This window comes from Drosophila rhopaloa, unplaced genomic scaffold, assembly GCF_018152115.1.
Source record: "Drosophila rhopaloa isolate 14029-0021.01 unplaced genomic scaffold, ASM1815211v1 contig_2, whole genome shotgun sequence".
Taxonomy (NCBI): domain Eukaryota; kingdom Metazoa; phylum Arthropoda; class Insecta; order Diptera; family Drosophilidae; genus Drosophila; species Drosophila rhopaloa.
In genome coordinates, this window is record NW_025335083.1 from 2,458,279 (window position 1) to 2,471,095 (window position 12,817).

Here is a 12,817-nt window from a genome sequence, read left to right on the forward strand (position 1 = left end):
ATTGGAAGGTTCTTTTAGATCCAAGCATTTCAGATTGTCGCTGGCCGACTCTGATCGAATTGTTATTAAAGGCCTAAACAATTTCTCAACGACGCTATTGTTTGTGAATTAGTAAATCCCCATTTTCATTAGCAAATTTTGGGGACCGAGGGCTATTTTTTCTGCATTTGCTACGATTGTCGGGTTAGTCGGCTCTGCCTAAATGATGAATGAATGAATGTGTGCAGCGATGAATTTGCAGAACTGCAGGGAGAGCATAGAACCGCACACAGATTCAATGAAAATTAAATGTGTACATTTCATTTATTTTATATAATTTAATGCCAGAAAAGAGTCCAAAAACCTACAAATGATTTGGTGCTTAAATCAAGACGAGACAGACGTTTTTCACAAGGCATTCCCACAAGTTCCTGAGCACTCGAGTGTTCCGCAGCGAGCTCCATCTTGATTTAAGCCGCCTCGAATTTATCATCAACCAAAACTGCGCCACACAACAATATGTCCCGCCAGAGAAGTGGCACGGCAGGATCCGATCGACACAGTTGCCAGGAGCATCTTAGAAACCACCTGCAGGAGGAGATGAGTCATATCCCGTGAATGGGGCACAAGTGCAACAACTACTTACACGCGACCGGATGTGGATGGATGACGGGGTCATAGGTCAAGGATTCGGAGCCTAGCAACGGCATTTGGCTGCAGCGATCCTGCCTTGTGGTGGCGAGCTAACCTTGTGCGATGGAGCTTCTGCAGGAGGACATAGGACGTCACTAGGGTCCTAGGGTGCTCCAGATACCGTGGCCCGCACAGTCGCCGGGCATGGCTCGCGCTCCTCGGAAACGATTACCTAACGGACGGACGCGGACGCGGACGGGGACGGGGGAGGGGGAGGCGGACGCAGACCTGGACCGGACTTACATGGGTTGTAGTAATTCCAGACACGCGGATCGGGAATACCGCCTTCGGAGAGCGGGGGGCAGCACATGCCCGGAGCGGGGGAGCAGGGAATGGGGGACGGGGCGCCGCACGGCGGACTGTGGGGGCCACAGCAGGGCGTATCCTTACAGCAGCAGGGGCCGCAGCCACAGCAGCCGCCGGCGGCTCTTCCGCCACATGCACCGCCGTTCGGCGCTCCTGTCGCGGCGCAGCGCATCCGCTTGTTGTTCACGCCCATCATCATGTTGGCGTAGCGCAGCGGAAAGGCCGCAGGACCGCAGGTGGGGAACGGAAAGCACAGACAGGCCGGTCGGCCCTGGCAGGCGGACCGCGGACACTTGTCCTGCAGGCCGTTCCGCTTCACGCAGTCGCAGGTGGTGTACATGATGCCGCATCGCAACTCCCTACTGCGGCATCCACGCGGCTGCAACGGAACGTGGGGTCAAGAGGTCAAGAGGTGCTGGAGGAGCCGCCACTTACCTCCAACGATCCACATCCGTCACACATGCTAAGACCTTTAAGCGCTGCAGGACAACAGATTTAGACCTATACCATTACCTATTACCTATTACATGTCCTGGCCACACTTACTATATTTTGGCTAAGTTACTTGCGAAAAGAAATTTTGAATTTTGTAAATTTAGGAGCCGAAACGAAGGGTCCGAGAGTCTGATATCGAATGGGGCTAACTTCCCACATCCGAGACCATATCCGGTTCCGTTTGAGCTAACATGCAAGGCCAACTACTAGGAATTCGATGATATATTTGTGACAAGACTATTTATTTCTTTAGGATGCAAACCTTAACTACCATTTTTCTTAATGGCTTGGTACTACTTTCGTTCCTGAACTTGTTCACAGGTCCTTAAAAAGTCCTTGGGTCGCCTACCCTTCACTGGCCCTAATAGAATATTAGAAACTATATTCCAGATGTTTGAATCACTGCAGATCAAACTATTTCAAACTACCATAACGAGTTACATAATTTTATAGAAAGATGTTTTGTTTTTTTTTCTTAAAAACTATTAAACTATAAAAAATCAATATTATAACTATTAAAAAAAAAATTTTTTGCTAAATATTAAACTTAAAAATGTTTATTTCTTTTGAACCTACACTTAACAAGAAAGGAAAGCTAACTTCGGGCGGAGCCGAAGTTGAAATACCCTTGCAGAATATTCTGTAAGTTATATTCTTCAAAATTATTCATATGATGCATTCTTAACACTCATAAAAAATCCCAACTTCCTAACTTTAAAAACAACAAAGTTATGGCATTTCCAATCGTTCAGTTATATGGCCGCTATAGGATATAGTCGGCCGATCCCTATGAAATTTGGTGGGTCGGATTGATTGGCCAAAAATAAAACCCATAGAAAATCCCAACTTCCTAACCTTACAAACACCCAAGTTATGGCATTTCCGATCAATCAGTTATATGGCGGCTATAGGATATAGTCGTCCGATCCTTATGAAATTTGGTAGGTCGGATTAATTGGCCAAAAATAAAACTTATAAAAAATCCCAACTTCCTAACTTTAAAAACACCAACGTTATGGCTTTTCCGATCGTTCAGTTATATGGCAGCTATATGATATAGTCGCCCGATTCGGCTCGTTCCGACTTATATACTACCTGCAATAGAAAGACAACTTTTGGGAAAGTTTCAAGCAGATAGCTTTAAAACTGAGAGACTAGTTTGCGTAGAAACGGACGGACGGACAGACGGACAGACGGACAGACGGACAGACGGACATGGCTATATCAACTCAGGAGGTGATCCTGATCAAGAATATATATACTTTATAGGGTCGGAAATGTCTCCTTCACTGCGTTGCAAACTTTTGACTGAAATTATAATACCCTCTGCAAGGGTATAAAAATAGAAAACAATATCTTAAAGTTTACAAATTTTGCATTCTTTAGAATTTAACAAAATATTTTTTTTACAATATTTTAATAAATTAAAAATTTTTTTTTCCTTGAGCATTAACAATTCTTGTATGGCTTCCTTCTTACCTGATTGGGTTTGCATTGGAACTAACAGAAAGGGTTAAAGATTCAAGGGAACAATTTTAGTTAGGCTCAATGGGTTATAATGAACTATTGGCCATTACTTAAAAATGATTCAAAGGAACTCCCACAGTCTCGCCACTATTTAATGAAATGGCTTAATTCGCTTCCAAATCAACGATATGGTTAGTTTGGGAAACAAAATTAAGCTAAATTAAGGTACTTATTTAAATACGGACATCACCGGTGTCTATTATATGCATTTCCCAGCTGTAATATGCAACTGCAATGCAAAATCGGAGAAGCTTTCTCGCGAAAGCTTTGTTATCAGTTGCTATGAGTGTGGCTCTAGATCCACGTACCTAAAATTCTGATAAGCCGCGCAATCTTCAGTTCGGTGTGAATTCCCAAGCAGATCGGAGCGGAGCAATGCCGAACGTTGCAGTAATCGGGGCCGGGGTGAACGGCGTGGCCAGCGCCATTAAGATACTGGAGCACTATGTGAGCGAGGGAAAGACGCCGATAAGAGTGACGATTATATCGGAGGACTTCACGCCCAACACCACTGGAGATGGGTCGGCGGGACTCTGGGGCCCCTATCTGCTGGGCGGCACTTCGCAGTCGAAGGTCTAGTGAGTACCTGCCGCTATCCTCCCGTTCCCCATAACCCTATTTCGAGCAGCAAGTGGTCGAAGAGCATGCACCAGTTTCTGGAGAAGATCTGGCTGAGTGAGGACGCCGGAGAGGCGGGGGGTCTGCCTGTTGCCCTGCATTCGTCTGAGCACCTCCACGGTGGACAGCGTTGAAGACTTCTGGCGAGATATTGTGTATGGAGCCGCAGATCTGTCCCAGGAACAGCTGGCTGCCTACAATCAGGGCCGCAGTGTAAAGTTCACGTAAGGATATGTATCGCACTACCCAAAATAACCTTTTAATTACTTCTGTTAATCTCATATATATATTACATATATTTTTTACATCGGCACAATAGTGTTGGAAGTACCTAGGTCTAAAAATAAAGCCCACTTCTTTATTTAATCTAATTTTCGAACGAGAAAATATTTGATAGCAAGTGTTATACCAATATTCCTGAGTCCGCTGAGCTAAAATAGAATTAATTCCAGGTCGGGCTTGTCCTTCGTTACCTACACTTCGGAGCCGGTGAAGCTACTTCCGTATCTGATGAAGCGATTCCTCCGCAATGGCGGTGTGGTTCTCCGGAGAAGGATTACAGACCTGGAGGCATTTATCGCCGACTCCGAGTTCGATGTGATAGTCAACTGTTCCGGCTTGGGCTCCCGGACTCTATTGAACGACGACCACATGTACGCAGTGCGCGGACAGGTGTCCCGGGTGAAGGCGAACTGGATTTTCTCGGCCGTCCTGGACGAGAGCGACGATGGAAACTATATCATACCGAAGTGAGTATGGGTCAACTCCGCTGACTTACTGGTCCTTCTAAAGCATCGAAATCACAGCACCGAGAGCGTTGTCCTGGGCGGAACTCACCAGGAGCGGGACTACAACACTGAGGTCTGCCCGAGGGACAAGCAGCTGATTGTCGGTGGCTGCCGGCGTTTCATTCCTGGTCTGGAGCACACGGAGAGCCTCTTCGACTGGGTTGGTCTCCGGCCAGGTCGCACCCAGCTCCGGCTGGAAGCAGAGCGCCGTGGCCGAAAGCTCCTCATCCACAACTATGGACATGGCGGCAGTGGGGTCACCTTGTGCTGGGGCTGTGCCGACGATGTCCTCGAAATCCTCATGGCTGCCAGAAACGGCTCCAAGTTGTAATGGCTGGCTGAACTTACTTAAAAAATAGAGATAATGATCAGAATTACCACTCTATGCCATCATTGTAATATGGTACCCTAATTTGTATTTAATTGGATTCAATGTGGCTAGGAAACAAATCGACTTCTCTACGTTTTTATTATCTTAGCACCTTTTAAAGTGTAATCGGAATCATTATCGCAACGGCCCGGGGATCGTATTGATAGACTTATCACCGCCTGTTTGGAAACGTGCCTTTACCTCACCCCTCTGAACAACGCACTCCAAGATTGTAGCTGCAATTAAATATACGTAGAATGGAGGCTGGGGGAATTTCGAGGGCGGAGCCCAAAAGTAGGCAGAAATGTACCGATATACTGTAGCAGGCCTAAGCAACCCTATTAGTATTATATTATGTTTAGGAGAAATAGAGAATAAGAACAGTAGGAACAGCAGTAGTAGCAGTAACAGAAGATCAGCAGAATAACAGCAGGAACAGCAGTAGTAGCAGTAACTGCAGGAACAACAGTAGTAACAGTAACAGCAGAACAGCAGAAGAACAGCAGATTAACAGGAGCATTGCAACAGAAAGAGAGCGATACGACAGGAGGCATTCGGCGGAGACGGCAGCTGCTGGCCGGAAGCAGAAAAACGACGCAGAATAAAGCTGAAAACTACGCATTAAACTTGAATTTTTTCAACTTATACTTATAATCTATACCTAATATTAATAATAAAACCGAGGTGACCTAATAGTAGCCCTAAGCATATCTGTAAATATACACCTATAGTGGCACTAAGCTTCTCTGTAAATACACATTATACACGGCCTGTTATTTATATGCATACGCTCTGTTAAAGTTTGTAGCTATTAAGATAATGTTAGCAAAGGAGACAATAAATGAGGGAAGGGCAGTCTTGAGAGTGATCCTACAGAAATGGGAGATGGGCGCCACAGAGACAGCTCAGAAGTCGTCGTCGTGTCGCTTCTCGGCCTCCTCCTTGGCCAACCTGGCCTCCAGGGCCTCGTGGAACTCCTCGAAGCCGGGCATGTCGCCGTACTTGAGGATCGGGCTGACGGGCAGCTCAAAGAGCAGCGCGTACATCTCGTCCAGCTCGCGCAGGATGTCGAAGGGCCGGGTGTTGCCCACCTTGTAGATCGAGTAGATGGTGCGCCCGATCTCGTCGTACTCGATCAGACTGGTGGCCTCCTGGTCCACGGAGCTCAGGGCAATGAAGCTCACGCGGGGCATGTGCATGTGCTGGGCCACGAAGCCGAACACATCGAAAATGGTCATCAGGAAGTCCTTGTTGAAGTACAGATCTTCCGGGAAGGCGATCTCGTGGACCATCAGCGAGTCGTAGGTGGAGATGCCCAGGTTCGCCTTGGTCGCATCGATGAGCTCCTTCTTCATCATGATGATCTGCTGGAACAGATTCCTGGGCATCGACGAGGGAAAGAACACCCTGCGAGAAATGAGGTCATGTTTGTGAATGGCTAGGCTGATCGAAGTATGTTTGTTGATCGAACCAAGAGTGCCATTCCTCGGTCATCCATTCGAGCAGGCCTACTGCTATTATTTGCGTTTCGTCCTCGCTAATCATCATCACCGAGCACTCGTTTCGCAGGATGTGGAGCACATATCTTAAATTACATATAAAATTACAATTCATTGCTTTGAACCTAAATTCATAAGCTAGGCTTAGCCATTTCTAATTTGAATCCAGATGTAGAGAGTTACTAAACAATTTCAAATTACCTAGAATATGTATCTTTCATGTCCGGCAGATCGAACAGACCGAGACTCTCGTACACCAGGCTTTTTAAAAACGATTGGGACCACATAAACTCGATCACCATGTCGTAGTACCTGCAAATAATTGGCAATATAAACTATGGTCTATTAATTTACTTGGGCTGAACATGCTTTGAGTTTATGTCGACTATTTGCATCCCCTCGAAAACATCCCACTGGATGTCGTATCGCAATGTCCGGACATCGTCCATCGCAGCTTTGTTACTTAGAATTTGGACAATACCAAGGATTTAGTTAATTAATAATAAAAATTTAAAGGGAAGGATTTGAAAAAGCTGTATTACATCTGAAAGTACAAAATGATAGTGATTTGTTGAAAACAATCAAAACCCAGAAAAGCCCAGCATACTTTTTGGGTGGTTCTGCGATGAATAATTTAGGCTCCTCCATAGAACCGTTTCATTATTAACAAGAAAGGAAAGCTAACTTCGGGCGGAGCCGAAGTTGATATACCCTTGCAGAATACTCTGTAAATTATATTCTCCAAAATTATTCATATGATGCATTCTTAATACTCATAAAAAATCCCAACTTCCTAACTTTAAAAACACCAAAGTTATGACATTTCCAATCGTTCAGTTATATGGCAGCTATAGGATATAGTCGGCCGATCCTTATGAAATTTGGTAGGTCGGATTGGCTGGCCAAATATAACACCCATAGAAAATGCCAACTTCCTAACTTTACAAAATGCCAACTTCCTAACTTTACAAACACCAAAGTTATGGCATTTCCGATCAATCAGTTATATGGCAGCTATAGGATATAGTCGGCCGATCCTTATGAAATTCGGCATGTCGGATTGATTAGCCAAATACAAAACCCATAGAAAATCCCAACTTCCTAACTTTACAAACACCAAAGTTATGGCATTTCCGATCGTTCAGTTATATGGCAGCTATAGGATATAGTCGGCCGATCCCGGCCGTTCCGACTTATATACTGCGTGCAAAGGAAAGAAGGGTGTGTGCAAAGTTTCAATTCGATATCTTTAAAACTGAGAGACTAGTTCGCGTAGAAACAGACAGACGGACAGACAGACGGACAGACAGACGGACAGGCAGACGGACAGACGGACAGACGGACATGGCTATATCAACTCAGGAGGTGATCCTGATCAAGAATATATATACTTTATAGGGTCGGAGATGTCTCCTTCACTGCGTTGCACACTTTTGACCAAAATTATAATACCCTCTGCAAGGGTATAAATATAATGAGTTGTTAAAGAGCTTTAAATACAACTTTGTATTATTTAAGTGTTATATATTTTTGATGGAACGAAATAATTCGAAAAATAAAGAACCAATAAGCTACAGCATACTTTTTGGATGCCATTGTAAAAGCAGTTAGCATATTGTTTTCCGAACACAATGATATTCAATTGGATTGTTCATAACATAACCGAGAAGAATAACCGTAAATGTTTATTTGTATAACAAAATGCTAATTTCCTGTTTTGAATAATGTCATAATTACACAGGCGGTAACAATGAGAGGGCAGACGTGTAAATTTAATTTGTCTAATGTCTCAATTTGAATAAATTGCCACCAACATAAAAGCAAATGCAGCCCAAAAGAATGTAAATAACAATCGCACCCATTTGTGGGTGAAACTCAGTGGGAAGACTGAAATAGTATAATGGGCTTGGGATGAAAACCAAACCAAATCCACCCTCGCCAAAATTTCCGAACACGTCCTGGAATACACCTTGGATTCCTTATTTTAAAATTCAAAGACCATCGGGTGTCATTTACTAGGCAACAAACCAATTGAATAACCGAATTTGCCTCGGATACTCATCTTTGACAGGGGTTTTCGGAAGACAGCGCATTTTTTAATGTTTCACATCCTCGTCCGTGAGACAATTGGATATTTAAATACAAGCGACACTTTTAATCCCTGGCATCGGGTGTCTGTCTGTTGGCCCGCTGCCACTTGTGCTTGTGGCATATCTATTCCGGACACGTATGGCCGCCGTCTCATGTCGCCCTGATAAATTCAATATTGAAAAGAAATAACTTAATTTTGGACATCACCAGGCCTGGGAATGGCACTGGGGTTTGCTGAAAAGCACTCCATTTTGGAGCTAAAGACCCAGCCATCGGTGGAGAATTAAGCAGCGGTTTAGAAAACAGCGCAATACCGCTAAGTCCGCAGTGGACTTTATGATGTTGCATAAAGTGTGTCGGACATAAAAACGTCTCATCTGGGACTCATTTAATCCGCCAAATTGTTTGCACACACTCGCTTTCGCCACACCCACCGTTGAGCATCCTTTCCGCCACAAAAGGTAAACGATTCGGGCAACAACAATGGCAAATTTGAATTCATTCGAAAATCGCTTAACGTCAGCCGGGTTTAGCGTGTTTTCCAGCACACACCTGCGCATTCCCTGGGATTCGCGATCTGGGTGGTGCCATTGTTGGCCGTGACTTGCATTCGCCAGCGACATTCTGCCGCTGCTTTCATTTAAAATCGAAAATGCGAAAATACAAAGCGGAATGAAGGCCGCTGAAAAGGAAAGGAGGAGGGGGGCCAACGGGGGTCACAACGAAGCTGAGATATTCTACACCTTTTAATAATACCAGCAGGATACAAGTGCAATTACCTTACGAATTCCCTTTAATCAATGCTCAACAAAAAAAAAAAACCTAAAAACCTATCCAAATATGTACTCACTTGATCTTAGCAGAATTGGCAGTTATATGTATTAATAGGTGTAATTACCACTTTTCACTTTTGTTTAAGAACCATTTTATACCACTACGAAAAAGGGCTTAAGCAAGCGTTACGATTTTTTATATACAAAAACTTTGACGTGCGATTTCTCGGTTTTGAATTTTTACGATTTTTCCTAACTGGCGGGAAAGATAGGGAAAATTAAACGTCCTATCGAAGCGAGTCACAATTTATTGTATTCAGGACTAATTCTATTCTAGTTGAACTTAAAAAACCTTAAGAAAGTTATGATTAACCCACTTTTCAAACAATCTGAAGTACATTTTTTTTCTAAGGAAATGTTTTTTCCTTATTTTCGAAAAATATTTGAATTTATCACTTTTTGTTCAATTTTCTTGGTTTAACTAGGAGCTATATGATTGCAAATAGAAAATTTGTTGTCTTTCTTTGTTTCAGATGGAAATTGCTTCCTGCATCTTTCCCGCCGCACGTCACGTGCACACTAGAGGCGCCTCGGCGAAATGATTGTACCAAGCATAATATAATATATTTCAATGAAAAAATTTGAGAAGACTGTTAAAATATATAACCATAAGACCTGAAAGTTTCGTTTCAATCGAATATTTCTTTCCTTCCCAAAAAAATCCTCAGAAAAATCGATATTTTTAAGCTTTTAGCATATGTTATTAGAACGTAAATGTTCACTTTTCACATATAGCCACCCCGTGAAAGGGTATGCCAGCGAAAACGCCATTTGATTGCCATGGCTGAAAAAGCCGGTTGACAATGGATGGCGTCAATGATTGGGATGGACTGGGCTGGGCTGGTGTGGATTCTGGTGGAATAGGAAGGGCGGGGGAATGCACTTGCTAGCCGCAAGGTGTTCGCAACCTCATCAGCAGCACCCCACATCCCTATTTGGGTAAAGTTTCGCGGTTGTTGAAACGCAAACAAATAAACAAACAAGCCACCAACAAGGGTTCAACAAAAGCAAAGTGCCTAACGTAATTCAAAACACAGTAAAAAAGGAAGGAGTTGGATAATCTCTCTTTATCTTGTGTAGCGTTTTTACTGTTTGATTATTTAGCGTTCAAATAGCGCTTATCTATGGAATACGGTTAAGTATCTTTCTGATTCAGTGCTCTGCAGATGTTAGAATACATCCCGGCTTAACTTGCAAACTTTTCCCGACAATGATTTTCTCGTTCTCTTTGGGGAAAAAATCGCTTTTGCGAAGTGATCATAGCTCATAATTGTGCTTGTAAAACAAATGAAACTTCAATTTTCTTTACCGCCTTGGTTGTTTGCCGACTGAATGACTTTTCCTCGGGGCAGGCGAGGAGCATCTCCTTGAGCCGAGGTATCAGTGTTGCAAACAAAGATATTTTCGACCCAAAAATTTCTATCGACAATTATATTCACTTTGTCATTTAAATAATATATATATGCATAGCTAAGTAATGCATATAAATTCCACAGTGGTTTTAAATATACCTTAATTGCCTGAGATTTCTGGAAAACTTAAGGGTCCATTCTGGTTAGTTGTGTTAAAAAATAGGCAATCTTCCGGAATTTTTTTTTGGACAAAGAAAAAAACATGGGTACTTCAAACTTTTCAGGTGTATTCCTGATATTTTAAAGATGATTTTGTAACAATTACAAAAATTTAGATGCATTTGATGCATGCAGGAACCCCGCTGGCGACTAAAGAAATCGTCTAAAACAACAAATTCAAAAATTTTCTTGTTTAGTAGGAGTGTAATTATGGAATAGACTACTTTTATCGAAATTGGATAAAAAAAATAACAAAATGGCACATTTTCTTCACTTTTTTGTCGATAAAAAATCCAATGTATTAAAAAAAACTTTAAGATTCGTTAAAATTTGAAATATGATTGTCGCCAGCTCGAAAAATGTAGTTTTCCAGAAAACGCGTTTAAAGTTTTATGTATGTCGGTCGGCTCGGAGGCTCATAACTTTTAAACTATTACGTATTTCGATTTGCCCTTTTAGTAAGATATTCTAGACACTTGTAGCTATCGAAAAATGCAAAAAAAAGTTCGAATTTTTCTACAAAAGTAAACAGAATGGACCCATTAACAGATATCATAAGTGTTAAACTATTATAATACGAACATATATATGTGTATATAAGAGCTACTTAGTAATTCCTAATTTGGCTTTTTTTTGAGTTCCCAATTGCGGAGGCATCACTGCCTTTAAGAAATACGTTTAGCAACTTCCGCTTGGGTTTTAACTCACTTAGGTCGCTGCGACTTATGCAAAAGTTTTCAATTGCCTCTTATTACTGTTGTTATTGCTGTTGCCGCGCGCTTTTTATTGTTGCGCTGGCTCAAGAGAAATGCAAATTTATTCAAAATGGAGGAAAATGGAAAAGTTAGCAGTGTCTGCGAAGTCTGGATGGAAGGGCTACAGCCATAATTAAATATCATTTTTTGCGCATTTATATTTGCATTTTAGCGAACCGTTTTCTTTTATTTCGCTCTTAATTTGTTTTGCCTGATGATTCCGTTAAAGTCAAACGAAGTGGCAAGAGCCAAGGTTGCAGGGAAGAATTCCAACGATTGGTGTACGAAAAAATAGATTTATCCCATTAGCTGCACGCAATATGCCAATAAAATTCTAATGGGCAAATCAAATTCCTAGCTAAAAGAGTTGGCTGGCTGACAGCGGAGGAAATCAGTTGCAACTATGGACAGTTATCTCAGCGGGTCATCTCCACGGAAGGACAATTATGGACGGACATGCTAATTTGTGCGTGGCCGAGGGTCTCTGCGAACGAAAAAAAGTGGCTAAAGCAGAATACCTCAATATTTGTAGACGGAACGTGATTTGGCGCATTTGCCGTCGCCGGACAGAAACGGAGACGCCAACAACATGCGACCGCGCCCAACATGAGCACATCGAGGAGGGGGGGAGGAGTGCCGCACCCACCCAAAACTCCCCCACACACTAAGAGGTACACCGAGAGAAAATGTGACACCCAACGTACTTATTCAGAACTGGTTTCTCTACTATAGTAAATCATCGCAAAGTAATTGAGAATAAGAAATAGAAAATAAGTCAAGCGTCTTTCTTACTTTGTGTTTAATAACTATTGACACATATTTGTTATTTTTGTATATCTTTGATGAGAGTATTATTAGTCAAAAGTTTTTAAGTAAAGTATTATTTTTTATCAACATCATCACTCGTCAATCTACCAATCTACGCAAAATGGGATCTCAGTTTTAAAGCTATATGAATAACACTTTCTATTGCTGGTAGCATATAAATAGAAATCGGTCGACTATATCAAAAAAAAAAAAAAAAACCTGAAAATAATTTGTTACAAAACTAATAGCTTTATAGGCATTGCATACAAATTCTGAAATACGGATTAAAATTTATAAAAATGGGACGAATATTTCATATAGAAAAAATCAGAAAATACAGTAGAATCTGGTTATAGCGACTTTCAAGGGACCGATATATAAGTTTGTATCATATAAGTTTGTATGGGGACCAACTAAGCCCTCTTTTTTAGCATATACGAAACTCAAGATTTTGGTTTTTCTTACAAATTAAAAAATACATGTTT

At 42.1% G+C, this 12,817-nt stretch overlaps 3 protein-coding genes across 3 annotated transcripts; 1 reads left to right on the forward strand and 2 right to left on the reverse strand.

The window, feature by feature from the left end:
* Positions 1 to 284: 284 nt before the first annotated feature.
* On the reverse strand, positions 285 to 1,637 carry LOC108038846. The gene is made up of 5 exons (XM_017115708.1): positions 1,525 to 1,637; positions 1,414 to 1,457; positions 1,063 to 1,357; positions 626 to 744; positions 285 to 567 (listed from the first exon to the last, which is right to left on the reverse strand). Coding segments are annotated over exons 2-4 (324 nt in total). The 5' UTR covers positions 1,441 to 1,457; positions 1,525 to 1,637; the 3' UTR covers positions 285 to 567; positions 626 to 742.
* Positions 1,638 to 3,328: 1,691 nt separating this feature from the next.
* Positions 3,329 to 4,780, forward strand: LOC108038845 (D-aspartate oxidase). Its single transcript, XM_017115707.2, is given in 5 exon segments — positions 3,329 to 3,578; positions 3,629 to 3,695; positions 3,697 to 3,842; positions 4,071 to 4,367; positions 4,425 to 4,780. Coding segments are annotated over 5 exon segments (1,026 nt in total). The 5' UTR covers positions 3,329 to 3,375; the 3' UTR covers positions 4,738 to 4,780.
* A 751-nt stretch (positions 4,781 to 5,531) lies between these two features.
* Positions 5,532 to 6,812, reverse strand: LOC108038847. Its single transcript, XM_017115709.2, has 4 exons — positions 6,645 to 6,812; positions 6,477 to 6,587; positions 6,248 to 6,361; positions 5,532 to 6,183 (listed from the first exon to the last, which is right to left on the reverse strand). Exons 1-4 carry the CDS (start codon positions 6,722 to 6,724, stop codon positions 5,682 to 5,684), a joined length of 807 nt encoding a protein of 268 aa, XP_016971198.1. The 5' UTR covers positions 6,725 to 6,812; the 3' UTR covers positions 5,532 to 5,681.
* Between the last annotated feature and the right edge of the window lie 6,005 nt (positions 6,813 to 12,817).